The 27,096-nt window shown below is 39.6% G+C and overlaps 1 protein-coding gene across 32 annotated transcripts in view; it reads left to right on the forward strand.

Annotated features, from left to right (window-relative positions):
• The window catches only part of ank2b (ankyrin 2b, neuronal), an 877,032-nt gene extending 856,468 nt beyond the window's left edge, over nt 1-20,564 (forward strand). For 31 of the 32 annotated variants that reach the window (XM_087983074.1, XM_087982715.1, XM_087982867.1 and 28 more), the window contains 5 exons: nt 5,336-5,419; nt 5,606-5,770; nt 11,163-11,342; nt 13,421-13,512; nt 18,837-20,564. In XM_087983074.1, the coding sequence (XP_087839200.1) occupies nt 5,336-5,419; nt 5,606-5,770; nt 11,163-11,342; nt 13,421-13,512; nt 18,837-19,020 (705 nt within the window). In that variant the 3' untranslated portion in view covers nt 19,021-20,564. The remainder of the gene's footprint in view (nt 1-5,335; nt 5,420-5,605; nt 5,771-11,162; nt 11,343-13,420; nt 13,513-18,836) is intronic. The other variant, XM_087983577.1, reaches the window with a different exon arrangement.
• The last annotated feature ends 6,532 nt before the right edge of the window (nt 20,565-27,096 follow it).

A 27,096-nucleotide genomic window follows, 5' to 3' on the forward strand; every position in this document is an offset into this window, starting at 1 on the left:
ACACTACGGGCAACTTAGCATGGCCAAATTCACCTAAGCTGCATATTTTTGGACTGTGGGAGGAAACCGGAGCACCCGGAGGAAACCCACACAGACACTGGGAGAATGTGCAAACTCCACACAGTCAGTCGCCTGAGGTGGAAGTTGAACCCGGGACTCTGGCGCTGTGAGGCAGCAGAGGAATTTTGGCAGTAATTTTAAATTCAGTGCAAATCAAGTTCGGCAATCCTTTGCGCGAGTTTCAGAGCTAAGCCCTGCCACACAAATAGTTGCATCACCTGACTGAATTAATCACCATGGTGAATTTCCATTTCCATTTTGGGTGGCACAGTGGTTAGCACTGCTGCCTCACAGCGCCAGAGACCCGGGTTCAATTCCCGACTCAGGCGACTGACTGTGTGGAGTTTGCACGTTCTCCCCATGTCTGCGTGGGTTTCCTCCGGTTTCCTCCCACAGTCCAAAGATGTGCAGGTCAGGTGAATTGGCCATGCTAAATTGCCCGTAGTGTTAGCTAAGAGGTAAATGTAGGGGTATGGGTGGGTTGCGCTTCGGCGGGTCAGTGTGGACTTGTTGGGCCGAAGGGCCTGTTTCCACACTGTAAAGTAATCTAATCTAATCTAATCTAATCTAATCGACACCCATTTGTCAATATTCAAGGAGACTGTAAACATAAAACGATTTTTTTAAAGTATAGGGAACAAGCATGTATCTTTCAAAAGATTTTAAGTTTTTTTTAAACAAAAATACGTAATTTGTTAAGTAAAGACTATTTTACACCAGTGAAACTCGTCAATGTTTCTGCAGATATTTTAAAGACATTTTCAAATATTTAAAATTGGATTATTGACACGTTACACTTGATTTTTTTTTTAAAAATCACCTTTTGTAATAAAACAATTTTCAGGTTTCATAAAGAAGCAGTTTACCACTCTTAAAATATAAGTGGACATCAATTGTGCTTTAAAATGCTCCCTGGTGGTGAACAATTTTTGGGTCAAACTTGTCAGAAACAGGAATTGGGAGGTGGGAGTAATCCCACTGTTGTCGTCATTCCTCCATCTTGAGACTCTTGGCCTGGGCAGATCTCCTGGGGCTCCAAGCCAGCCATGCCCTGGAGCTGGGGCGGTGGGCTTGTCAACATTGGAGTCAGGCCGAAATGGGAAGCTTAAATGACCTAATTCTGTTCCCAAAGCTTTGTGCCGGTGCTTCTGAGGCACTCAGTAGTTCACCTGTATAATGATGAACTTTCCGATCTCTTTACTTTCCACTTCAACCACCATGCCTCACTTCCTCATTCTACTCCTCACTCCCTTACTCGCATCCCTTCATTTGCTGAGACCCTTGCTGTCTCCCCCATTGTCCACCTTATGAACAAAACTCTCACAATTGTAGTCATTGAGAAGCCCAGAAAACACCTAAGTATATGAAGAGACTGTTGAAAATAGATTTGTGACCAATGTGAAGCACTCAGACATTTATTATGCAGTTGAATTGCAGCCTAGAACCCCATAAAATTCTCGGAGTAAAGAAACAAATTTCAAAACTGTTATCTCAACATTTATTTCAATGCAAGGGGCCTAACAGGGAAGGCAGATGCACTTAGGGCATTGTTAGGAACACGGGACTGGGATATCATAGCAATTACGGAAACATGGCTCAGGGATGGGCAGGACTGGCAGCTTAAAGGCAAGTCAAACAGTCAGGGCAGGCAGGGACAAAGCAGAGAACAAGGTAGGACTGATAAATTAAACTGCATTTATTTCAAGGCAAGAGGCCAAACAGGCAAGGCAGATGAACTCAGGGCTTGGTTAGGAACATGGGACTGGGATAGCATAGCAATTACAAAAACATGGCTCAGGGATGGGCAGGACTGGCAGCTTAATGTTCCAGGATACAAATGCTACAGGAAGGATAGAAAGAGAGGAGGGGGGAGTGGTATTTTTGATAAGGGATAGCATTACAGCTGTGCTGAGGGAGGATACCCCCAGAAATACATCCAGGGAAGTTATTTGGGTTGAACTGAGAAATAAGAAAGAGATAATCACCTGATTGGGATTGTATTATAGACCCCCCAATAGTCAGAGGGAAATTGAGAAACAAACTTGTAAGGAGATCTCCGCTATCTGTAAGAATAATAGGGTAGTTATGGGAGGGAATTTTAATTTTCCAAACATCGACTGGGACTGCCATAGTGTTAAAGGTTTAGATGGAGAGGAATTTGTAAAGTGTGTACAAGACAATTTTCTGATTCAGTGTGTGGATGTATCTAGTAGAGAAGGTGCAAAACTTGACCTACTCTTGGGAAATAAAGCAGGGCAGGTGACTGAGATGTCAGTGGGGGAGCACTTTGAGGCCAGCAACCATAATTCTATTCGTTTTAAAATAGTGATGGAAAAGGATAGACCAGATCGAAAAGTTGGAGTTCTAAATTGGAGAAAGGCCAATTTTGACAGGATTAGGCAAGAACTTTCGAAAGCTGATTGGGGGCAGATGTTCGCAGGTAAAGGGACGGCTGGAAAATGGGAAGCCTTCAGAAATGAGATAACAAGAATCCAGAGAAAGTATATTCCTGTCAGGGTGAAAAGGAAGGCTGGTAGATATAGGGAATGCTGGATGACTAAAGAAATTGAGGGTTTGGTTAAGAAAAAGAAGGAAGCATATGTCAGGTATAGACAGGATAGATCGAGTAAATCTTTAGAAGAGTATAAAGGCAGTAGGGAATCCTGAGGGACAGGATGTACATGTATTTGGAAAGGCAAGGACTGATTCGGGATAGTCAACATGGCTTTGTTCAAAGTTTGTGCAAAGATTTGTAGCTCGGCAGTACTTAAGAGGGAAATCAGGAGGGCAAAAAGGGGACATGAGATAGCTTTGCTGAATAGAATTAAGGAGAATCCTAAGGGTTTTTACAAATATGTTAAGGACAAAAGGGTAACTAGGGAGAGAATAGGGCCCCTCAAAGATCAGCAAGGTGGCCTTTATGTGGAGCCACAGATAATGGGGCAAATACTAAATGAATATTTTGCATCAGTATTTACTGAAAAAGGATATGGAAGATATAGACTGTCGGGAAAAAGATGGTGACATCTTGCAAAATGTCCAGATTACAGAGGAGGAAGTGCTGGATGTCTTGAAACGGTTAAAGGTGGATAAATCCCAGGACCTGATCAGGTGTACCCGAGAACTCTGTGGGAAGCTGGAGAAGTGATTGCTGGGCCTCTTGCTGAGATATTTGTTTCATTGATAGTCCCAGGTGAGGTGCCGGAAGACTGGAGTTTGGCAAACGTGGTGCCACTGTTTAAGAAGGGCGGTAAAGACAAGCCAGGGAACTATAGACCATTGAGCCTGACCTCGGTGGTGGGCATGATGTTGGAGGGAATCCTGAGGGACAGGATGTACATGTATTTGGAAAGGCAGGGACTGATTCGGGATAGTCAACATGGCTTTGTTCAAAGTTTGTGCAAAGATTTGTAGCTCGGGTGCTCGTTGTTGTGGTTCTGTTCGCCGAGCTGGAAGTTTTTGTTGCTTCATGGCTTTGTGCATGGGAAATCATGTCTCACCAACTTGGTTGAGTTTTTTGAAGAAGTAACAAAGAAGATTGATGAGGGCAGAGCAGTAGATGTGATCTATATGGACTTCAGTAAGGTTTTCGACAAGGTTCCCCATGGGAGACTGATTAGCAAGGTTAGATCTCATGGAATACAGGGAGAACTAGCCATTTGGATACAGAACTGGCTCAAAGGTAGAAGATAAAGGGTGGTGGTGGAGGGTTGTTTTTCAGACAGGAGGCCTGTGACCAGTGGGGTGCTACAAGGATCGGTGCTGGGTCCTCTACTTTTTGTCATTTACATAAATGATTTGGATGCGAGCATAAGAGGTACAGTTAGTACATTTGCAGAATTGGAGGTGTAGTGGACAGCGAAGAAGGTTACCTCAGATTACAACAGAATCTGGACCAGATGGGCCAATGGGCCAAGAAGTGGCAGATGGAGTTTAATTCAGATAAATACGAGGTGCTGCATTTTGGGAAAGCAAATCTTAACAGGACTTATACACTTAATGGTTCAGGTCCTAGGGAGTGTTGCTGAACAAAGAGACCTTGGAGTGCAGGTTCATAGCTCCTTGAAAGTGGAGTCGCAAGTAGATAGGATGGTGAAGTAGGCGTTTGGTATGCTTTCCTTTATTGGTCAGAGTATTGAGTACAGGAGTTGGGAGGTCATGTTGCGGCTGGACAGGACATTGGTCAGGCCACTGTTGGAATATTGCGTGCAATTCTGGTCTCCTTCCTATTGGAAAGATGTTGTGAAACTTGAAAGGGTTGAGAAAAGATTTACAAGGATGTTGCCAGGGTTGGAGGATTTGAGCTACAGGGAGAGGCTGAACAGGCTGGGACTGTTTTCCCTGGAGCGTCAGAGGCTGAGGGGTGACCTTATAGAGGTTTACAAAATTATGAGGGGCATGGATAGGATAAATAGACAAAGTCTTTTCTCTGGGGTCAGGGAGTCCAGAACTAGAGGGCATAGGTTTAAGTTGAGAGGGGAAAGATATAAAAGAGACCTAAGGGGCAATTTTTTCATGCAGAGGGTAGTATGTGTATGGAATGAGCTTCCAGAGGATGTGGTGGAGATTGGTACAATTGCAACATTTAAGAGGCATTTGGATAGGTATATGAATAGGAAGGATTTGGAGGGATATGTGCCAGGTGCTGGCAGGTGGGACTAGATTGGGTTGCGATATCTGGTCGGCATGGATGGGTTGGACCGAAGGGTCTGTTTCCATGCTGTATATCTCTATGACTCTATGACTTTATGTCTGGATTGGTTCCTTAAAAGCATTGGGAAAAGACTTGGTAATCATAATAGGCAAAATTATTTCACTTACCTTTTAAACTTTTCCCACCTTCAGTCCATGGTTAATACTAATGTCGAGCATAACAGCTCCTAAAGTCTAATAATTTCTCTCAAAGTAAATTTACTTACTTGAGGAAGATTCTCAATGAACCTAAAATGCCCTCAGTTTCATTCTCCTTTGGAATATGCTTGCTCCGGAGCCGATTCCTACCCAATCTTCGTGAAAATGGTTACATGGAAACAGAAATGCGACATACGGCTGCTCTGATTAGTAACTGCTCTGTTTGGTTTTGCTAAGGTTAGTGAAAATCCAACCCTATCTGTTCATTGATATGCAAATAAGTTTGTGCAGACACATGAACAGCAGCTGAACCTTCAAAATCTAAGACAATTTTGTGCACAATTTGGACACAGGTTATTGATTCAACAAAAATCAGAAGCTATCCTCAATTATTGGTATTAATAAAGCATTATTAATTTTCTAGGCTGATGAGATGTTTGATGTTCTGCCAGAGTCAGTTACCGAAGAACAATACACAGATGAACATGGAAATACCATTGTGAAAAAGGTAATGCCTATCCAATCTTGGTCGGCTTTCCCTTTCCTCCCATATAGGCAGAGGTAGGGATATTGACACATACATTGCACTACATTAAATCACTAAAAGCCATCAATGTACATTGAAGAGAAATGAAAAATTGTGCAAATGAGAAGGTTATTAGACATTTATTTTCTCATGTTCTCTTTCCTTTAGGTTACAAGAAAGATTATCAGGCGTTTAGTGTCTCCCGATGGGACTGAAAAGGAGGAAGTCATCGTGCAAGGTGCAGAGCATGAACCAGTTACAATTGAAGATGGAGATGGATATTCAAAAGTTTTAAAGCGGACTGTACTGAAAACTGACAGTGAACAGTCCGAGGTTAGCTTTAACGCCATTTTCCTGACTGGCAAAATGTCTTCTGTTTTCTGAAAACATTTGTCATGTTTTGTTTGTTTTTTTTATTCACTTGTGTGATATGAGTGTTGCTTCCATTTATTACCAATCCCTGGATGCCTTTCAGAGATCATGGTAAGCTGCCTCTGGAACCGCTATAGTCCATGTGCTGTAGGTTGACCCAAAATGCCTTTAGGGAGGGAATTCCAGAATTTTGACACAGTGATAGTGAAGAAATGGCAATATATTTACAAGTTACAATGGTGAATGGCTTTGAGGGAAACTTGCAGGCTATGATGTTCCCATGCATCTGCTGCTCTTGTTCTTCAAGATAGAAGAAGTTTGAAGATGCTGTTTAAAGATCTTTGATGAAGTTATGTAGTGCATCTTGTAGATATTCACATGACTGCTACTGAACATCGGTGGTAGAGGGACTGAATATCTGAAGATGTCGTGCCAATCCAGCGAGCCAATCCAGGATGTTGTCAAGCTGCTTCAGTGTTGTTGGAGGTGCACCCATTTCAGGCAAGTGGGGAGTATCCCATTACACTCCTGACTTGTTGATGGTGGACAGGCTTTGGGGAATCAGAAGGTGAGTTGCTTATTGCAATATGCCTAGCCTCTGACCTGCTCTTGCAGCCACTCTTTTTATGTGGAGGGTCCAGTTGAGCTTCTGGTCAATGTTAATAATGATCGGATGTTGACAGTGATGGAGGATTCAGTGATGGCAACAGCACTGAAAATCAAGAGGTAGTGGTTAGATGTTCTGTTATTAGAAACGGTCATTGCCCGGCACTTGTGTCAAATGAATGTTACTTGCTACTTGTCAGCCCAAGTCTGAAAATTGTCCAGATCTTGTTGCATTTGGACATGGACTGCTTCAGTATCTAAAGGAGTCAGGAATGATGCTGAACATTGTGCAATCATTGGTGAATATCCTTACTTTTGATCTTTTATGATAAATGGAAGATCATTGATGAAGTAGCTAAAGATGGTTGGGCCTAGGACATTACTCTGAGGAACTCCTGCAGAGATGTTTAGAGATGAGGTGACTTCCAATGACTACAACTATCTTCCTATGTGTTGTATGTGATTCCAACTAATGGTGAGATTTCCCCCAATTCCCATTTTGTGTAGGCTCCTTGATGCGATATTCTGTCAAGTGTGGCCATGAAATTAGAAGCGTGGGTGGCCTTGGCAGAGCTCAAACATGGGCGTCACTGAGCAAGTTATTGCTAAGTAGGTGCTGCTTGATAGTAGCACTGGATAAAAGCAAATTTTGCGGATGCAGGAATCTGAAACCAAAAAAGAGAAAATGCTGGAAAATCTCAGCAATTCTGGCAGCATCTGTGAGGAGAGAAAAGAGCTGACGTTTTGAGTCTAACTGACCCTTGTCAAAGCTTTAACAAAGGGTCAGTTAGACTCGAAACGTTAGCTCTTTTCTCTCCTTACAGATGCTGCCAGAATTGCTGAGATTTTCCAGCATTTCCTTTTTTTTTGGTTGCTGCTTGATAAGTACTGTTCATGACACCTTCCATCACTTCACTGATGGCCAAGAGTGGACTGATGAGCCAGTAATTAGCTGAGTTATTTTGTACTGCATTTTCTGTCCATAATAATTAACTTTTCATGTTGTTGGGTAAATGTTGTAACCATACAAGAGGAGCTTGTCTGGGAGAGTGGCAAGTTCTGGAGTGCAAGCCTTCAGTACTATTGTTAGAATGTTGTTAGGGCCCATGGCCATTGCAATATCCAGAGCCTCTCAAACATTTCTTGATATCACATGGAGTGAATCAAAATGGCTGGAGACCACTGGAGGAAGCCGAGGTGGATCATCTGATTGGCACTTCTAGCTGAAGTTTGTTGCGATGGGTTCAGCCTTATTTTTTGCACTGATGGGCTGGGCTGTCCCATCATTGAGGTTGGGATAATTGTGGAGCTGCCTTCTCCTATAATTTTTTTTTTATTTGTCCAACACCATTCACAACTGAATGTCGCAAGATTCCAGAGCTTAGATCTGATTTGTTGGTTGTGGGATCACTTAACTCTGGCTATTGCTTGCTACTTAGACATGCAAGTAGGCTTGTTGGGTAGCTTCACCAGGTTGACACCTCATTTTTAGTTACACCAGGTGCTGCTCCTGGCATTCCATCCTGCACTCACCACTGAACAGGGTTAATTCCCTGAACTAATGATTCAGTGGCAAATATGCTGGACCATGAGGTTACAGATTGTGCTGGAGTATGATTCTGCTGCTGTTGATAGCTCACAATATCTCGTAGATGCCCAGCCTGGAGTTGCTAGATCTGTTCAAAGTCTGTCTCAATTATCACAATTATAGTGCCTCACAGCACGATCGAGGTTATTCTCAGTGTGAAAGCAGGACTTCATCTCCACACGGACTGTACAGTGGTCACTCTTACCGATACTGTCTTGGACAGATTCATCAGGAGCAGGCAGATTGGTAAGGACGAGGTCAAGATCAGACATAATGCTGCCGAGCGACTTTTGGTGCTGGACTGAAATGACAAAACAGTTGCTAAGTTTGATTCAGTTGACATGACCTAGGATGTGTGGCATGAATAAGTTTGTAACTGAAGTCAAAGGTTGTTCTCAATTTGATCGTTCATAAATAGTTTATTTTCAACTGAGGAAAGCCACTGATCTCTAAGTTTGTAACAACTTTGCAGTAGTAGCTACTGTGTAGCCACTTCCTTCCATCCGGAACAACTAACCTAGAAACTATGGGTGGAATTTAATCTCCAGCACCTCCAGTAGCTGAGATTTCACCTCCAATCCTTTTTCTGAACCCCTCTCCATGACCCTCATTTCCTCATCAATCACCTATGACCTAGGTTATTAATTGATCCTTGGACCGTAGTAGATGCCTTATGGGTAACAGCCAGTGTTCCCAGTAGAGTTAACTGTCAGTGATAATCTGCCAGCCTCCAACTGACTGGCATTGCTTGGGTGGGGTGGGTCTTGGAATTCCGCTCCCAAAATCCCAGATACCAGTGAAGTCAGATGCCAGCCAACGAATAACAGTTGTATGACATCTAAATTGATAAAATATGGGTTAATGTAATGAGTAAAACATCATCAGTTCTGGGACAGGGAATGTCGATGAACCACCTTTTGGCTGAAACAATGCGAGGAAGGCATTCTTCGTCTGGACTGACCTCAGCTGTGGGCACCAGTTTGAATGCCATAATTAGCTACAGCAACCAGAGCTTGAGCAGAGAAGTTGGCCATTAGTACCTTTCCTCTGTGAAGGGACTCCAATTGGAAATGTGGATGTTCAGAGAGTAATTCATGACATTATCATGTTTGCTTGTGTTTCTCTGATATATCTATGTCTATTACCAAAGGCTTGTTTCTCTCCCCATCCTCCTCTCACTCCGTCCCTCCCTCTCAACCACCTTCTCATCTCATCTCTCCCTCACCCTTAACCCCCTCCCCCTCTGGTTTTCTCTCTTTTTCCAGGCTCCATCTCTACCTATCATTTAATCCTTCCCCCTTCCCACATCCCTTCTTTAGCACACGTGCCAACCTTTTCCTAGCTAGTCAATTCTGATGAAGCGTCAATGGACTTGAAACATTTTCAGCATCTGCAATTCTTTTTACCATAAGCCAGTCACCATTCGTTATTATTCCAGTGCATTTATATACTCGCAATCAAATTAATTTGATATCAACTTTGTGGAATAGAGAACAGTCATCTCAGTATTATAGTTCACAAAACATAGAGATGGCAACTCTGGCAGCATCTGTGAAGAGGAAGTTAACTTTTTGAATCCAGTGACACTTCTTCATGCCAAATCGATATGTTAAACAGTACATCTATAACTAAGAAGAGAAAATGAGGTCTGCAGATGCTGGAGATCAGAGATGGAAATGTGTTGCTGGAGAAGCGCAGCAGGTCAGGCAGCATCTAGGGAACAGGAGAATCGACGTTTCGGGCATTAGCCCTTCTTCAGGAGGGCCTGAAGAAGGGCTAATGCCCGAAACGTCGATTCTCCTGTTCCCTAGATGCTGCCTGACCTGCTGCGCTTCTCCATCTATAACTAAGAAAAGGTTAAACAATGACCTTTTTCGAATTGCACACTCATATAGGCAAAAGTGAGGACTGCAGATGCTGAAAACCAGAGTTTAGATTAGAGTGGTGCTGAAAAAGCACAGCAGGTCAGGCAGCATCCGAGGAGCAGGAAAATTGACATTTCGCACAAAAGCCCTTCTTCAGGGTTGTGCTGTGCTATGCTTTTCCAGCACCACTCTAATCTAAACTCTTGTACAGTCATATACCTGACCAGAGATGATAATTTTGCTCGCCCCAATATGACTGAAATGGAGGCAGGAATTAGTGATTAGCAAGGAGTTATGTTGGACAAGCGCTCCAATGAGATTGCGTTGAGGAAGTTTCCCCTGAGCAGGTCAGCATATAGATTGACTATGTGTCTGCAGGTAATCAATCTGTTTGTTAAAGTCCCCAGTTAAGTGCTATTTAGAGCACTCACCGATATGCTGCCAGCACAAATGGAAGCCACCCCCTTAAAAGAGTCAGAGTTGAAAAGTGTGGTGCTGGAAAAGCACAACAGGTCAGGCAGCATCCAAGGAACAGGAGAGTCAACATTTCGGGCATAAGCTCTTCATCACCTATTTCTGATGAAGGGCTTATGCCCGAAACGTCAACTCTCCTGCTTCTTGGATGCTGGCTAACTTGCTCTGCTTTTCCAGCACCACACTTTCCAACTCTGACCTCTCTAGCATCTGCAGTCCTCACCCTCTTCTTCAATAGAGGCAGCCTCTCTACTGCTGTCTAGAGGCTTCAGGATTCGCCATCCGAAGAGGGGGGCCCCAGGGAACAGACATGGTCGAGCACTGCTTCCAGAATTCTATGAGGTAGTTCGTTGACAATTGCACTTCAACTGGAGGGATCTGCTTGCTTGGCCCCTCAAAACAAAGGTAATGTTTTATTTCTAAAAAAAAAGCTCTATTGTGAGGTGTATTTGTTCCTCACCTCACAAACTCAATGGGCCTGCTCAGGCTCTGGGCTGAGATTGTAGACCCCATACCTCACCCCCAGCAGGAATGCAGATAGTTAGCTACCAAAATAATACCACTTCACCAGAATGTAAACTATCATAAATCTAGCAATCAGGTCTCCTTGACCTAAGCAGCTCAAATACACTGATCCCACCAGACCGCCATTTAAATTACTGCCATAATAATCTGAGTTCCTTTTCACCATTTGACATTTTATATATTTTCAGCAATGTGTGTTTTCATACTGTTTGTGATCCACTGCTCTGTTTACAGATTTTCTTTACAGATCTGTTGAATGCTTAATATCACTACATTCTTCTGTGTGTACCCATAGCTCACATTTTCAGAACCACAAGTGACTTCAGGCTCTGAATTCCAGTCTGAGCAGGTCGAGGGCCGCAGAGTCAGTAAGGTCATCAAGAAAACTGTGGTCCATGGGGACAGGATGGAGAAACACCTTGGAGATCCCAAGTTGGCATCTGACCTTCCAACAGCCAAAGATGATTTTAATATGGTAATGTCTTCAAATCTTTATCATTTTCTTTCCATTCAATGAATTTTCATAAAATATAGTTCAGAATGAAAATTGAATATGCAGATAAATTATATTAAGTTTAATGGATTTTGTTTGGATGGGTCATTTTAAAACCTAATCACGTCTTGGAACAATACACAAATGTCTCATTTTAAATGTGTGTGTATGTGCTGAGGGGGGACCATAAAAATCTCAAATGGCCTTCAAACTGCCCTCTTACCCATTTTAACATGTCCATAATTATTGACCACTTAATGGCTTTTCCCAATGGTTTCACTTTTGAGGTCAGTAAATGTTTCCTTTCAGCATAAAGAGTACATTGTTGGGAACGCTCGGGACTGCTTCTAGTGCCAGTCTTGGCCATTGCAGGGTCTGGCGCTGTTGAGAATACAGTTACCGGCTGATCTGATTAACCCGCAGCTGTCTGAGGTGAGGGTGTTTCTGTGTTATTTCGCACACCCTCTTTCCAAAAACTGATGAAAAATCTCACAGCAGGAAATGTGATTTTAATTAGATTCCATGTGCTGCTACTGCAGTGCACAGATGGAATTGAGGGATATTGGAACACTAAATGAAAAGAAAATCAAGAAGCTGTGAACGGTGAGTGGCATCAGATAGGCTGCAGTTGACAGAACAGCACTGTAATTCCAATAGTAGGCAAATGTTACCTGCAGAATGAGTTAAATACTGTGTTCTATTCTGAACTCCTAAACCGTAATTGTAGTTTGTACACTTTAAATGTGACAGCAGGGTAGTATACAGCAAACAATGGGAAATTTACCTGGTATACTAAATGACTTATTGATATAACTAACTCATAACAAATGTTGGTACAGGTTCCCTCAAAAACAACTTCAATACCAGGCAACTGGCATTGTGTGTAATGCATAGCAGAATATTTCCACTGTTTGTGTGGAATTTGCACATTCTCCCCGTGTCTGCACAGATTTCCTCCGGGTGCTCTGGTTTCCTCCCACAGTCCAAAGATGTGCAGGTCAGGTGAATTGGCCATGCTAAAATCAGGGACATGTAGGTTAGATGCATTAGTCATGGGAAATGTAGAGTAACAGTGTAGGGGAATGGGTCTGGGTGGGATACTCTTCGGAGGATCGGTGTGGACTTGTTGGGCCAAATGATTCTATGATTCAAAATTTGTATCCTAACCATAACAGCGTTATGTATCAACTGTCCAATGGCAAAGCAGTTAATGGTTCTGAATTCATCAATTTAAGAAATGTTAATAATGAAAGCAAACTGGGAAAGAGGGTGAATACAGAAGGCCAGAACAAGTGAGCATGCTCAATTCTCACTTCATCCTGAACTAGATGTTAAGTCAGGAAGCATCATCCGCTGGATCTTTCTCGGTCTACGAGTCTGTTACAAATAAGGATGTTTTAAAATGGTGAGCAGATAGAATCGGTGGAGTGGTTTAATGCTGAAAAATTCCAAGCACTTTGAATGAGCTCCAACCCTTCAACCAAGGGATACAACAAGCTCTAAAACTATTATGTCCATCTTCCAGGCAAAACCCACCATAAATGACCTCACCCACTCAAATTAGATCTCACACAAGAAGGATGGGTGTTAAAACTTCTTTGGGATTTTATGGAGTTAATGCTGCTTAGCATAGGAAAAGCTAGACTTCTTTGTATCCCACATGCTACCTGACACCTCATTATTGCATGCACACTAACAAATAGGAATCTTACCCAAATAACAGTGCATATTCCACTGGATACCTTGAAAACTGGCAGCATTTCAAATATGTTTTTAAATCAATTCAAGTTTTAAATGTTGGGTTCATAAAAATTCTTCTTAGAATAATCCTGAAAATGATAAGGTAAATGATTACATAAGCAGAAATAAGGAATCTCATGCAAACTTTTGCTGAGTCTCTTTAACGCTGAAATTACAGTCACATTTTCCAATCTTAGGAAAAGCATGACGGTTGTGTCCTTTTTACTTATTTTATTTTCACTCTTTGAAAGGTTATATAGCTTGTTTGTGCAGCAATGTGTGCCCCTTTTATATATTTGTGTTGTTTTCCTTCTGCCCAGGCTCTAAGTTTTGCAGGGAACCATGGAAAGGTCCATATACCAAATGTAGCTCAAAGAGAGATTGTAAAAGAGGATGGATCAGTTATTAAAAGGTTTGGGTTCCTCTGTAGTGGTTTTTTCTTTTCAGTAGGTAGTATTACTAACTTACTAAAAAGTTATGGGTTTCTGCTTGCACAACTTACCACCAGTGAGCAAACAGTATTTTGAAAGTGGTCACAATGTAGTCATTTAACAATAACATCGGTATATGCTAACAATTAATCTAGCAGGATTGCATGTAGTGATCTGAAACTTGCTGGCGTGTTTTAAGTTGTTTTGTTGCTCTGAAATACATTTTTTTAACACAGCTGTTAAACTATAAATACCATATGGAGAGTGCTGGCAAGGGAACTGATTATGATAATTTCTGGTGGGGAAAGAAAGAAATACAAAATAAAATCAACCTACTGCAGTATGACACATTTTTGTATTTAGTTTTACAATATACATTGAGAAGCCATGTAATCAAACGTTCAGAAAATGACCCTTTTTGTAAAGTTTAGATGAATAAATAGAACACAATACAAATAATTATTGCAATCTTATTTTGCAATACTATTCAGTCAACATAGAAACTAAGAAGCTGCATTACTTTAAAAATATACATCTAGGAAAATAACTAATTCCTTAAAAAGTGCTCTTAACCCTTTACATTCCTCTATGAATAAATAAATCAGATTTACATGTATGTTATTTATGACCAAAATGAAGGGTAACTCAAAATCTCCACCTTTTAAATTTGTTTGGTTGAAAATTTTAAAGTATTCCTCAATCCTGTCCTGTAGAGAATGAAATGTTTCATTCAGTGGGTGCTAATTCTCAGGTTAGTACCTATCTGCCTTTTAACCCTTAAGTTTATTTTACTCTCCTTTCCCTTCTGAAAGAATGTTATTGTTTCACTTCCCTCTGTTCTGCTTTGGTTGTGTTGGCATTCCTGACTATCGTATGTTGTGCCAATGTTGTTTTTCTGAATGTGGTTAACAAAGTGCTAATAACTAGATGATTTGTGTTTTTTCTCATGAAGTTGATTGAAGGGTAGACATTGGCTAGGACATGAGTGATGATTCTCCTGTCTTTGTTATTAAATACTTGTGTTTCTCTACGGTTTCATTATAACCAAGCAATTTAGTATTTTATCATTATAATTCTTTATTTTGAATTTGTGTACCGGGTGGCAGACATGTTCTCTGTAAACTGTCATGTTCCTAATCTATTTTAAACCAAATCATAACATCATGATCCTTATCATGAGATAAATTTACTTTATCTTTCAAAACAGTTAAACTATTCATTCCAAGTATCATCCTGGTAAACTTTCATTGGATTTTCTCAAGGAATTTCTATCCTTTATAACAGTGGTTCTTAGAACATGACTAGGTATGTTACTGGGCTTATAATCAAGAAGTTAAGAATAATCCGCAGGTATGAGCTCAAATCCCACCAGAGCAGTTGAAACTTTTCAATTCAATTAACTAAATACAATTTGGAACAAAAAGCAAGTAGTAGCAGTAATTGAAAACACCATTTGTGTTTTGTAAGTACTGTCCTTACTTGAAATGGATGCCCAAGACTGAACATGATATTTCTGAGATATTTTCAGCTGCTTAGGCCAAGTGCCAGAATTTTACTTCCTGAAATCATGAGCTTCTCTGCAACTATCCTTTTAAGACACTTTTAATCTCTCCTTATTGGCATGGCGTCAAATTTTATTGACTATGAAGTAACTTGAAAAGTTTTATTATGTTAAAGATGCTTGATAACTGGAGGGTGTTATTGTGTGTATGACCAATGTTTAGTGCAGAATTGCTTCCTTATTGTGGGATGGATTTCCATGGAAGGGATGGGAAGATCATTCTGGTCTTTTTAAAAGGCCCTGTCTTCCATGTTTTTGGTCCACTTTGGGATGGAGTCTTTGTTATGATGAAACCAAGCTTTTATTAGCATGTTCTTCACCTTTTCCATTTAGGTTTTGATGACCTCTGTGGCAAGGTGACTAATTTCTTGCCACTTCCCCATATATTCTTGTTAGCTAGTCAAAAAATACAGTGACTCACAACTGTCAGTGTTCTGTTCAATTGATTAATCTGTTAGATTGGATCAGCGCCATATATGGCAATATATTTACCAACTGAATCATTGGTGCCCAACATTTCTCTTCCGTGCTCTTCCCAAACGTGAAAGAACTGTCTAATCAGTTGTTCTCTGTGTTGCTGCAATCTTTTGAAATACACAATTTATTAATAGCACAGGGAAAAATGCATCTAACACCTGAAGTTTTTTAAAAATAATTCTGTTTTTAGAGTAAAATTTAGAGTAAAATTATATCAAATAATTTTGTCACTTATTTCTTGCAATGGTCAGTTGAAACATTCTAATTTTTTCTGCTTCCATCACTTTTTGTTGAGAAGGGTAAAATTATTTTGTAGCTGTACTAAATCTAGTGAATTGCTAGTGTTAGATATTTCAGATTTTCAGTGTGCTGATACAGTGTATTGTTCTGATTAAATCAATATACCGTAGTCCTCAGTTTCACACAATGTAATCTAAAAAACTATCATATGCACTATAGGTCTGAATAAAGCTAATTCTCTATTGCATGTAAGGCTATTTCCGAGTAAGTCCATAATGTAAAACTATCCACAGTAGATCATAGGTGACACTACATAGCATTTTTACTCAGTAAGCTACAATAGCGAGGTTCATGTTAAGGCTGCATTTTTTTTTGTATCCAGTCACATATTAATAGAGCTCAGTTTTTATTTTCATGCAGTGTCAATTCAAATATTTTATCCACACTGCAAATCAGAATAAACTCACGTTTTTTTGCTGATTGTAATAAGTGACTCATTCCAACAGTGGTTTTAAATAAATCTGTCAGATCTTAGTTGGACTGTTCATGGACATTTCTTCTTCTCAAATTGCCCATAGTGTTAGATATGTTGGTCAGGGGTAAATATAGAGTAGGGGCATGGGTCTGGGTGGATTAATCTTCAGAGGGTCAGTGTGGACTTGTTTGGCCGAAGGGCCTGTTTCCACACTGTAGAGCATCTTTTTTTATTCTTCTAATTAATAAGCAAAATGGCTGTTTGGGAAACATTAGTCATATCCATATTTTGGAAAATAGTTTAGGGTAGATTTTGAACCATTTTAATGAGCAAGTAAAGCAGAACACACCCCATCCAGATCTCCAAATTTTATTCGGCTCCTTCAGTAGTTGTTAGATCCTTAATTCACACATTAAAGGAGTTGCTGCCTGTTTTAGGTAGCAGGCTGGGACATTTGAAAGAAATAACCTCAGCAGTTTATATTGGAAACAATGCTTCTGCAACTTGAACATGTGCTATTCCAGTCTTCCAGCTATTGTCTTAGAGGCCTACAACACTGTAAAAGGCCCTTTGACCCATAGACTCTGTGCAGGTCAAACAAAACACCAAATCCCATTTGCCAGGCCCATAGTCTTGAATCTGGATTAGAGTGGTGCTGGAAAAGCACAGCAGTTCAGGCAGCATCCGAGGAGCAGGAAAATCGATGTTTCGGGCAAAAGCCCTTCATCAGGAATAGAGGCAGAGTGCCTGAAGGGTGGAGGGCTTTTGCCCGAAACGTCGATTTTCCTACTCCTCGGATGCTGCCTGTACTGCTGTGCTTTTTCAGCACCACTCTAATCCAGAATCTGGTTTCCAGCATCTGCAGTCATTGTTTTTACCATAGTCTTGAATGCCTTGGCACTGCTAAGTTGAATCGCTTTGTGCCTATTTGATAGTAGAAAAATTGATTCAGTACATATTCCCTTTTGTTCCTTCTCACTGACTCCATTCATCTTAAATGCAGAATTTGATCCCACTTAAAAAAAAAAGAATGGAGCAAATTCCTAAGCATGCATCTGATGATGAGAATTCCTTATTTCCAGAATTTGTGCACTGTACACAGTGCAGTACAGGTGGAATTGCACACTAATTCTGTGTTCCCATCAATTAATAAAACACAGATAAGTGGCTTCAGATTGGGCCAGAAAAAATATATGCAAGCCTTAGTTATATCTTGTATGTTATATAAAGTTCTTGTCTATGGGAAATAGCAAGAGAAAATAAACTCAGCAGGTCTGGTAGCATCTGTAGAGAAACTAACAGAGTGAATATTTCAAGTCCTGTATGCCTTCTTCAAAACAGAAGGAGTTTAGAAAATAATCATTTTTTTGTTCTGTTGACAAAATAGAAAGAAGAACACGTGGGACAAATTTTGAAGGTGCCCACAGTGCAAAGCAAGGGGAATACTTATAGCAGTAGAAGAATGATAGAAATGAAAAATTAGTGTAATAACAAAGTTCTGTTGAGAGCAAACAAGTGCAAACAAGGTAATGGGATGTGAGGGGAATTAGTGTTATTAAAATGGATGACTGTGTTTGTGGTCTGAAGTTGTTGAACTCCGTGGTGAGTCCTGAAGGTTATAAAGTACCTAAGCAAAAATGAAATGTTGTTCTTTCAGCTTGTGTTTGGCTTCGTTGGAACACTGCAGCAGGCCTAGTACACAAATGTAACTATGACAGCAAGCTAGTGTGTTAAAGTGGCAAGTAACCTGAAGGTCAAGTCCATTCTTGCAGACAGAAGGAGGTGTTCCATAAAGCATTCACCCAGACAGTGTTTTGTTTCACCAATGTAGAGGAGGCTGCATTGTGAGTAGTGGTTAGACTCAATTAAAGTAAAATTACAAATAAATAATTGCTTGAAAGTGTTTTGGGGGCCTCATATGTTGAGGAAGGAGGAGGTAAAAAGGGCAAATGTTACACCTTGTGTGATTGCATGGGAAGGTGCCATGGTGGAGGGAAGTGGTGAAGATGTGTTAGGAGTCACAGTGAAGTGGACCAGGGTGTTGTGAAGAGACCATTCCTCGTGGAATGCTGATAAGGGTGAAACATGTATTGATTTTTGCATCCTGAAGGTGGAAGAAATATCAGAAAATTATCTTTTGAATGGTGAGATTCGTAGGATGGAAATTGAGGCCAAGGGGAACAACTATTGTTTTTAGAGGAAGGGAAAGGGATGAGGTACTCAGCAGAGCAGGACTGCAGCTATCTGTTCACACTCTTGAGGGAATGATGAAAGATTGTTTACAAGATAGGAGCCCAGTCTAGATTTAAATCAGCATGCTTCTTTCAATTTCTCTCAATGCTTTTCCTTTCTTTTTAAGCACTACAACATGAAAATATGTTTAAGCACTAAACTGTTCATGGAATTTTTTGCTTTTCAAGTACTTAGCAAAGTTCCAGCTCATAAAACATGAATCATATTTTAAAAGTTTGCACGAAATCTTGTTGTTCCAGTGTCTCCCTTTCACTGTTACCATCCACTGTCTCGTTTTCTCACTCTGCACATTTTTCCAGGGCGACCATGAGTAAAGCTAGTGCACAGAAGAGGACTGTGGTGAAGGACCAGGAGGGAAAGCATGTACATGAGGAACGGCTGGAGGATGTGCCTGAAGCGCTACAAAAAGATGACCTGAAACTTGACCTACAACAACTTCTCGGTCATTTTTGCAATGAGGACTGGAAACAGGATGAAAAATAAACACTTAAATCTCTCATATCTATTCTGTCACTACTGCACAGTTTGCTCACATGGAGAAATTGTATATTATTTTTTCCCCATCTGAAGATGCTGGAGTTCCTGTGCAGAAAGGTAGATTTGGATTAGACTTTTCTCTTTACCGTAAGTAAATTTGTGACCAAAGATGGCATCCATGTCTTGGGTGACTTATACTGTTTGAACCTTAGAGCTTCCTCATGTGGCTGTATTAGGAACATGCAAACACTGCTGCCTCCAAACTGCAACAACTGTACTGAAATTCAGAAATACTTCATCCACAGGCCTCTTCTCATTTTCTGTTGCTGAAGGACTTTACAACACAAACGTGTAAATAGCAAAAGTGTTTTGGCTTGTGAAACTAAGGTACTGCCTACCTTGACTACTCCAATCACCACCAAACACAAGATCCTTTCTTCATTGCTGAATTGATTCTGACTAAATGTCGCCATAGTGACAGATTGTGAGTGTGCAGGCCTAGTAGGGAGCACTTAAGGATCTTACAATCTCTCAAACTTTCTCAAAGCTTAATAAATATGCTAGCACCTGTACTTAATGTATCAGACATATCTCCATAAATTGCATTAGTATGAATTTAAATGGTGAGTGTGTGGCAGGCTACATTTGGTTGTGTATTTCATGCTGCCATACTTGTTTCCAGAAATTTGCAACGTTCTTCACTGCTTTCACCAAATCACATAGTCTTGTATCTGTGATTTGGTACTTTCTACAGGCACCATAGATAACTGGAATTGGGTTGAACTTTAAATAAAAAAAAAGACAGAATTTTTTGGTTATTTCAGCATTATGTAACAAGACTGGCTTCTTTTTGTAAATGCATGTAGTATTTATAGCTGTTGTAATCATTGATACAGTTGTTTAACCATCTTTGCACTGGGAAAATGTTTTAGCTCGCTGCCTCAACAGCAACAAAAAATAGAAACGATAAACACAAGAATCAATTATGGTAAATATGTAGTATTTTTACTTGTTCAGTTCTGCCCTTCAGTGTGTTCATAAGATTTTATTGTAGATTTTTTTTAAGTTATTATGGTACAGAAAACTTGTTAATATGAGGATAATATTTGCTCAGTGCTCAGAAAGTTAAATAAAGGAAATTTAATTTACTCACTCAATCAGTGCAGGCAAAATGTCAATTTTGTTTTGTTAGTGTCACAGCCTGCACAGACTGAATACAAGAACCATCAGAGAGAATGTATAACTGTTTTAGCCAGGCCATGTGGTGTTACATGAGCACAGATGATGTCTCTGTAATTACATTTTGATTTATACTTTTTTTTTGCTGTGTAATCAAAGAACTTCAGAACTGTGAGAAGGAGTGAATTTTAATTTGATGAATCAGCATCTTGTTCCCATGGTGATACAAATATTGTATATGATATCTATGAGGGCATGTATTAGAATAATAATAAATGGAAGCAAACTTAAAACACTAACCAATACATAGCAACTGCAATGTGTAAAATGGCTGATTTAATTAAAATAAAATGTACAAGTGTTACATGTAATATGTCTATGATTATCATTTGTTCCCCTGAAAGTCTGATACTGATAAATCATTGCTGCTGTGTGGGCCGGAGATCTTGCAGCTGCCAGGTTTTGGTCATAAAATCAAAATAATATTCACACTTTGTTATTAGTATCAAAGGATCACTTTATTTGGAAGCAATGTGGAAAGTTATTTTTACCTTGTGTTTCAAAATACTTTCTCAGGTTTGTATGCAATATTCTGTAGGAGAAGTCAGAGCAAAGATCTATGGTAATATGTGATGCTATTAATTAATTGGATCATTTAATAAAAGTAGTATTTAGAAATCAGTGTTACAGAAGCTTGCAGTGCAACACAAACAGCAATTTATTGAACACAAAATTTTGCTGGCGAGCAGTATAGTAATTTTTCACTTAATTTCAGAACAGGTTGTTCTCAGAGCTAAGGATGTTCTTAAAAACTGACAACAATGGCCAACATTTCTTTGTGCTGTTTATAATTTGTTAATTAACTTTATTTTAAATGTAACATAATCTTTGATTTACCACAGTGAAAACAAAAAAAATTATCTTGAACTTTCCATCAGGCATTTATAATATTTTATAAATGATTTCATTTTCTCCCCTCCATCATTTTTTTCTCATTTTCATTCTGTGCTGGGTGTGTGGGCTGGAGACCTGCTGCTAAATCTGTGCTAACACCGTACTGAACCTGGCTGTCTGTGGGTGTTTGAGTGACCCACAGTCTCTCATTCTCCTTTCCAACAGAGAATCCTCCCACCTGTACTTGGCACCACTGATAGTAAGCCTGAGAGTAGATAACGTGCTGTGCAGCCACTCCTGGGGTTGATGTTTCATCATACTACTCAGCCCATTTGCTTTACAGGAGTATGAAATTTCCCCAGTTTAAAAATAGCTGCAAAATGATGCCATGTTGTACACAAACATATAATTTCCTAAGGTGTACTTAGCCTGAAACTAACATAGATTTCTTCATAGAAAACTAACACTTTCTGCAATAAGTTATTGCTGTTCATTAAGTAATTCACCTCAGAGTCTAAGAGATCAATGTATGTCAACTTATTTTACTATTCTCCTCTAAAATTAAATATAACTCGTGCCATACTGACAAAAACCACAGGAAAAGGTGTACAAACTCAAGCTTATTTTAAGGTTTTATTTTGGGTAGAATAAATGATAAATCCACCCTGAAGTTAAAAACAAAAGAATATTCTGTGGTTTCCTAATAAAAGATGTGAAACTATTGGGGTATTGAGGTGTCGTAATGCCTCCCAAAATAGTGTCAGAATTATTTGGGATACTGGAGAATACAGAAAACAACTCAACACCCTTGCAACGGTAACATGTTTAAAGGAGGTACATGATTTAACATCTGAGAAGAATTGCTATGACAAAAATAAAAGCATTGAATGTTACTTGCTTTGCCTAATTGCTATCTTCTCAAGAAAGCAAAAGACTGCATTCATTGCCTCAATTGGAGTATAATAAGTTATTTTTGTAATCACGTAAATTAGGTCATAATAATCAATGCATATTAATATCACCGTGTTATGATGTGCTACACATTCAGAGTATTTATATGTCTTGTCTTCTTTCTGTACATTTTCCAACTATGTCAAAACCAGTAGCATAGACACAAAGTACTTCATTCTGCATTTTTTATCGAATAAAATATTGTTGTCCACAAATGGGCAATGAATCATTAGCAATTCATGGCTGCTTTTCTGAGAAGCATGCATAAAAAATGCTATGCTTAAATATTGAAGCCACTACCATATTACCAATTATTTTAACTGGTTCAAGCAGGTAGATGTTTTATTCTGAGATTACTTATAGCTGAGTATCTTGGTGTTGACTCACTTGTCAGTTTCCTTTCCTATAATTTGCTTTGTTAACAATATTTTATGCTCTCATACATTCTGAACGAGTAGATATTTGGGGTGTCTGTAATTTTATGGCTTAGCACATTATTACAATCTAAATTTTGATCATACTTTAACCAATGTTCATATTTATGTTTTGAGTTTCACTATAGGTTTAGTACAGCAGTAGACTATCCACCCGGCAGTAGACTATTCACCTAAACAAAGTAAGCAAATTGACTCATTGTGACAATAGTTGAATTTTAAACTCCAAAGTGGTAAACATGTTAAATTTGATGTACAATTTCCTTAAACGTATGAGTTGTTAAATCAGGATAAGTAGAACTTATTCCAATTTGCTATACCATAAATGAGTAGAAGGTAGCTTTCTTTAGTCTCTTAGTTGTGCTGCCAACATAAAGCATCAAACAGAAGTTAAGTCCCTTTGTGGAAAGTCTTATAAAGCACCGTGTGCATGTTCAAGGTGCTGCTAAGTATTGTTGCAAAACAGGCAGCAAAGTGCTATGAAAGCAGTTAAATTATCAAGTAATTTATGTAGTGATGTTGGTAAGGACTTATTGTTGGTAGGACAGTAGGAAAGTTCCTCTTGTGTCTTATAAAAATGGAATATTTTGCATCCATCCTGAAGAAGTGCTCAAAATTGAACCTACAAATGTGCAGTACTGAAGTACACAGTCTGGGTCATGTGCTTGGAGAAGAACAATGATTCCCTGAGCTGACTCTGAGGTAGGTAAGCCACCACTGTATCGAAGATAACTGAACAATTTCTTTTTACCTGTATTAGTTGTCTGAAGAGCTGAGTGTTCATGAATTTGTGCAGTCTTCTACCCTCCACTCTTCATTGAATGTTTGCTGTTTCAAAGTGAGGACAAGGTGGCAGTTACAATGTGAATTTCTTAATCAGTTTGTTAAATCATAAAATATAAATCTGTCAATTAAACAAGTATTTGAGGTGATCCTTTCATAATTTAAATGTAAAAGAAGAAAGGCATTGCATAAAGATGTGACTATGTTTTAGTTCAGCTCTAAATGTGACTATGTGACTATGTTTTAGTTCAGCTCTAAATTTTGATAAATTCAATTCCATTGACCACAGTAATAGACTAAGGCCACACAACCTGGATGTTTGGCAACTTTTATTTTGGCTACAATACAGTATTGACAGTATGTACATATGTCTGCCAGTCTCACTAGACTGTTTTAGTGAACATGTAAATGTGTGCATAATGTTTAGAAGAATGCAGTTGTACCCTTCAGGGTACTGGCTAGCTAGCTGTAGTCATGTGATCTCTACCTCTGCTGTCAGCAACTTCATGCGTTATCAGTGACACCTATTATAAATGCATTACAAAGCTGTAGGAGCTCTGATGAAGAGTCATCTTGATTCGCAATGTTAGTTTGCTGTCTCTTCATGATTGCTGCCCAACCCGCTCTGATTTCCAGCAATTTTTGTTTTCTGTACAGATTTCAGCATCTGCAGTAATTTACTCTGAGCTGTGAGTTGATCTCTAGACAAATAAACATCCAAAGCCCAGCTGAAAATGTGAATTTTCAGCATTGTATGAGGGTCAGCTACTGAAAGAAGTAGCAAAGATGAAGTTTAAAAAAGTCTGAAACTTTGAATTGTTGGGTGAGTCAAAATGACCGTGCATATTCCACTCTGCTGCCTTGAAAATGAAAGCCAGTATGGCACAAAATTGAATATTTTTCCAACCTCTGGCAAAACTGTGAAATAGCAACAGAACTTACAAGAAGAAAACTTGAGCATATAAAAGTTGCCAGTCTGCTGGTGCTGGGGAAGTGTGCTGTAAGCTGTATTGAAGCCTAAATCTTAGTGAAGAGCAGCAAACACAACAGGACAGAGATTTCAGGTTTTGCAGATGCACTTTGAATCCCACATTAATGTGATTTATGAACAGTATTTGTTCAACATCGAAGCTCCAGGGAGAGGGAGAGTATTGATCAGCATGGCGATTATGAATTCATTTAAAAGAGTTTGGACAATGGAAAGATTATTTCACCAGCAACAGTATTATGTTAGGCAGAAGAACTCCTCTTTTGAGAGCTGAGAGGAGAAATAAATTCTCAAAGCTATTGAAATGTGCAAAAGACCTGAGATTGTCAATCATCAGCTAGAGTATATGGTCAGTTGGCCAGCTCAAGTTGGCTGCACAGCTAGTTTGCAAGAGCACAGATTCAGTTCCCATACTGGCTGAGGTTACCATGAGCTTTCTGCCACCTAACCCACATTCCTTGCCTGAGGCATAGTGACCATCAGGTTAGACTCAGAACCAGTCATGTCCCACTAATGCAAGAAGGGCTCTCTGAGACTATGGTCACTTCATCTTTTATTAATAGACAAGTCTTTCAATTGAATTAAATTTATTTTCACGTGTACCGCGGCACAGTAAAAAGCTTTGTCTTGCCACCAATAGAGGCAAATCACACAGTTAAATAGCATAGATAAATAAATAATAGGTAAACAGCAGCAAAAGCAAAAACACAGGTACAGGCGAGTGTAAAGAGTTTGAGAGTCCATTCCATATCCTAACAACAGTAGGGAAGAAACAGTTTTGAAACTGGTTGTTGCGTGTGTTCAGGCTTTTGTACCTTCTCCCCAATGGTAGAGGTTGTACAAAAACATTGCCAGGGTGGGATGGATCTTTAAGAATGCTGGCGGCCTTTCCTTGACAGCGGGGTTGGTAGATGGATTCTATAGATGGGAGGTTGGCCTTTGTGATTGTCCGGGCTGAGTTTACCACTCTCTGTAATCATCTCTGATCTTGAATGGTACAGTTGCCATACCAGGTAGTGATACATAAAGTCAGAATGCTCTTGATGGCACACCTATAAAGGTTGGCAAGGGTATTCGCCGTCATGCCAAATTTCCTCAGCTGCCTGATGAAGAAGAGACTGAAATTATGCTGAAAGACAATCCATGTCAAATGGGAACAGAATGTTGGAAGTAAAAGATAGCAGAAAGATCAAGGCCTGTGGACAGAATATAAATATTGTGGAAATGCCACTTGAAAGAAAGGAAAACAAATCCAATTTTGGGAAAGAAGTGCTGGAACAATGAAAAACTGGATCACAAGTGCTTAGCTACTAAGAAGTCAACTAAGCTTATAAGGATGGTGCAGAAGATCTGTTAGCCAATGAATAATCAATGAATAACTTTACATCAGATGCAAATTGGAGTCAAGGTGGGAAATGATTTATGAGTTTTAGAATGATGACTGTAGACAAGGAGCATCAAATGAATGCAAAATGCTGAATCGACATTGGTACTTCATACAACGTTATGTTTTCACCGAGCTTAAGCTCTTGAAAGCGAAGGTTGCAGCTATGTGATGGGATAACGGGTTGATCTGAGAGTCCAGTACAGTGGGAAGAAAGAACATCTGGACTTCTAGAAATTTGACATTAACCAAATCAATTCATTACAACTAAATAAAACAACAGTTTGGACTGTTAACCATAAACATGATGGATGGGATTTTCAGTGTTTCACAGTCCACTAAGCATTACAAAAATGCTTTTTATAGGTCCCTTGAATGTCTTCCTGCTGAATATCACCTTAAAATGGTTGACAACATCAGACCATCACTGCATCTACCAGAGAGTTCCAGCTGCACTCAAGTCCAATCTGAAAGAGAAGATGGAGAAGCCAGAACAGAAGGGAGTAATCAAGAATGTGCCAACTGCTGCTGACTAAAATAGCAGCCTGGCAGCAGTGAAAGAAACCTGGCAAGTTGAAAATGTGCAAAGATCCAAAAGGATTTCATCAAATCATTAAAGAGATCTCACTCCCCACGTGTTAACTGTTGAAGATGTTTTTCCACAATTTGTGAAGCTAATGTATTTTACTATCCATCCTTCACATGGAGGATAATGGGAAATAAAGCTGGATGAAAGCAGTAAGTTTCAAATACATTCTGGATGCTAATCAGGAGATGGGTATTGATGGTACTTGTCAGTTCCAACTGTTTCAGAAGGATATCAATGCAGAAAACATCAGATAGTCAGTGATATTCCCAGAATGCAAACTATCATAGATGATCTGCTAATCTATGGATGTGAGAACACAATGGAAGAAGGCATTGCAGAGTATGATCAAAACATAGCGTAACTGCTAGAGATCTTGCCAGATGAACCTGAAACTGAGCAAAAAAATGAGGCAATCAAATTGTGCCTCAATTCAATCCATAGGACATTTACTGCCACATACTGGCAGCAACATGAATTTACCCAGATCTGGATGGTGGGATCCATTGCAGCGATGCAGTTATGGTGTGAAATCACAGCAGCAATTTGTTGGATTTGTGAACTATTCAGCAAAGTTTTTCCAAATCTGTTATCAGAATGCAAGCCTCCATGCACTTCTACAGAAATACAATGGTACTGGGACACAGAACAAGAAGCAGCTTTTAATTGAGTCTAGCAATGAGTGAAAGCAGCTGCAGTGCTAAGGTACAATGATGGCTGTAGAGACAGACTGATGAAATCACCACCCAATGTGATGCTGAAATGATGGGACTTGGAGAACCCTTATGCAGCAAGGACAGTCATTTGTATTTGCATCCAGAGCTTTAAGCAAATCAGAATGGCAGTACACTCAGATAAAATAAGAATTCCTGGTTATTGTCTT

The sequence above is a fragment of the Chiloscyllium plagiosum genome, unplaced genomic scaffold, assembly GCF_037043375.1.
Source record: "Chiloscyllium plagiosum isolate Xiang-an unplaced genomic scaffold, Cpla_swu_hap1 HiC_scaffold_1, whole genome shotgun sequence".
NCBI lineage: Eukaryota > Metazoa > Chordata > Chondrichthyes > Orectolobiformes > Hemiscylliidae > Chiloscyllium > Chiloscyllium plagiosum.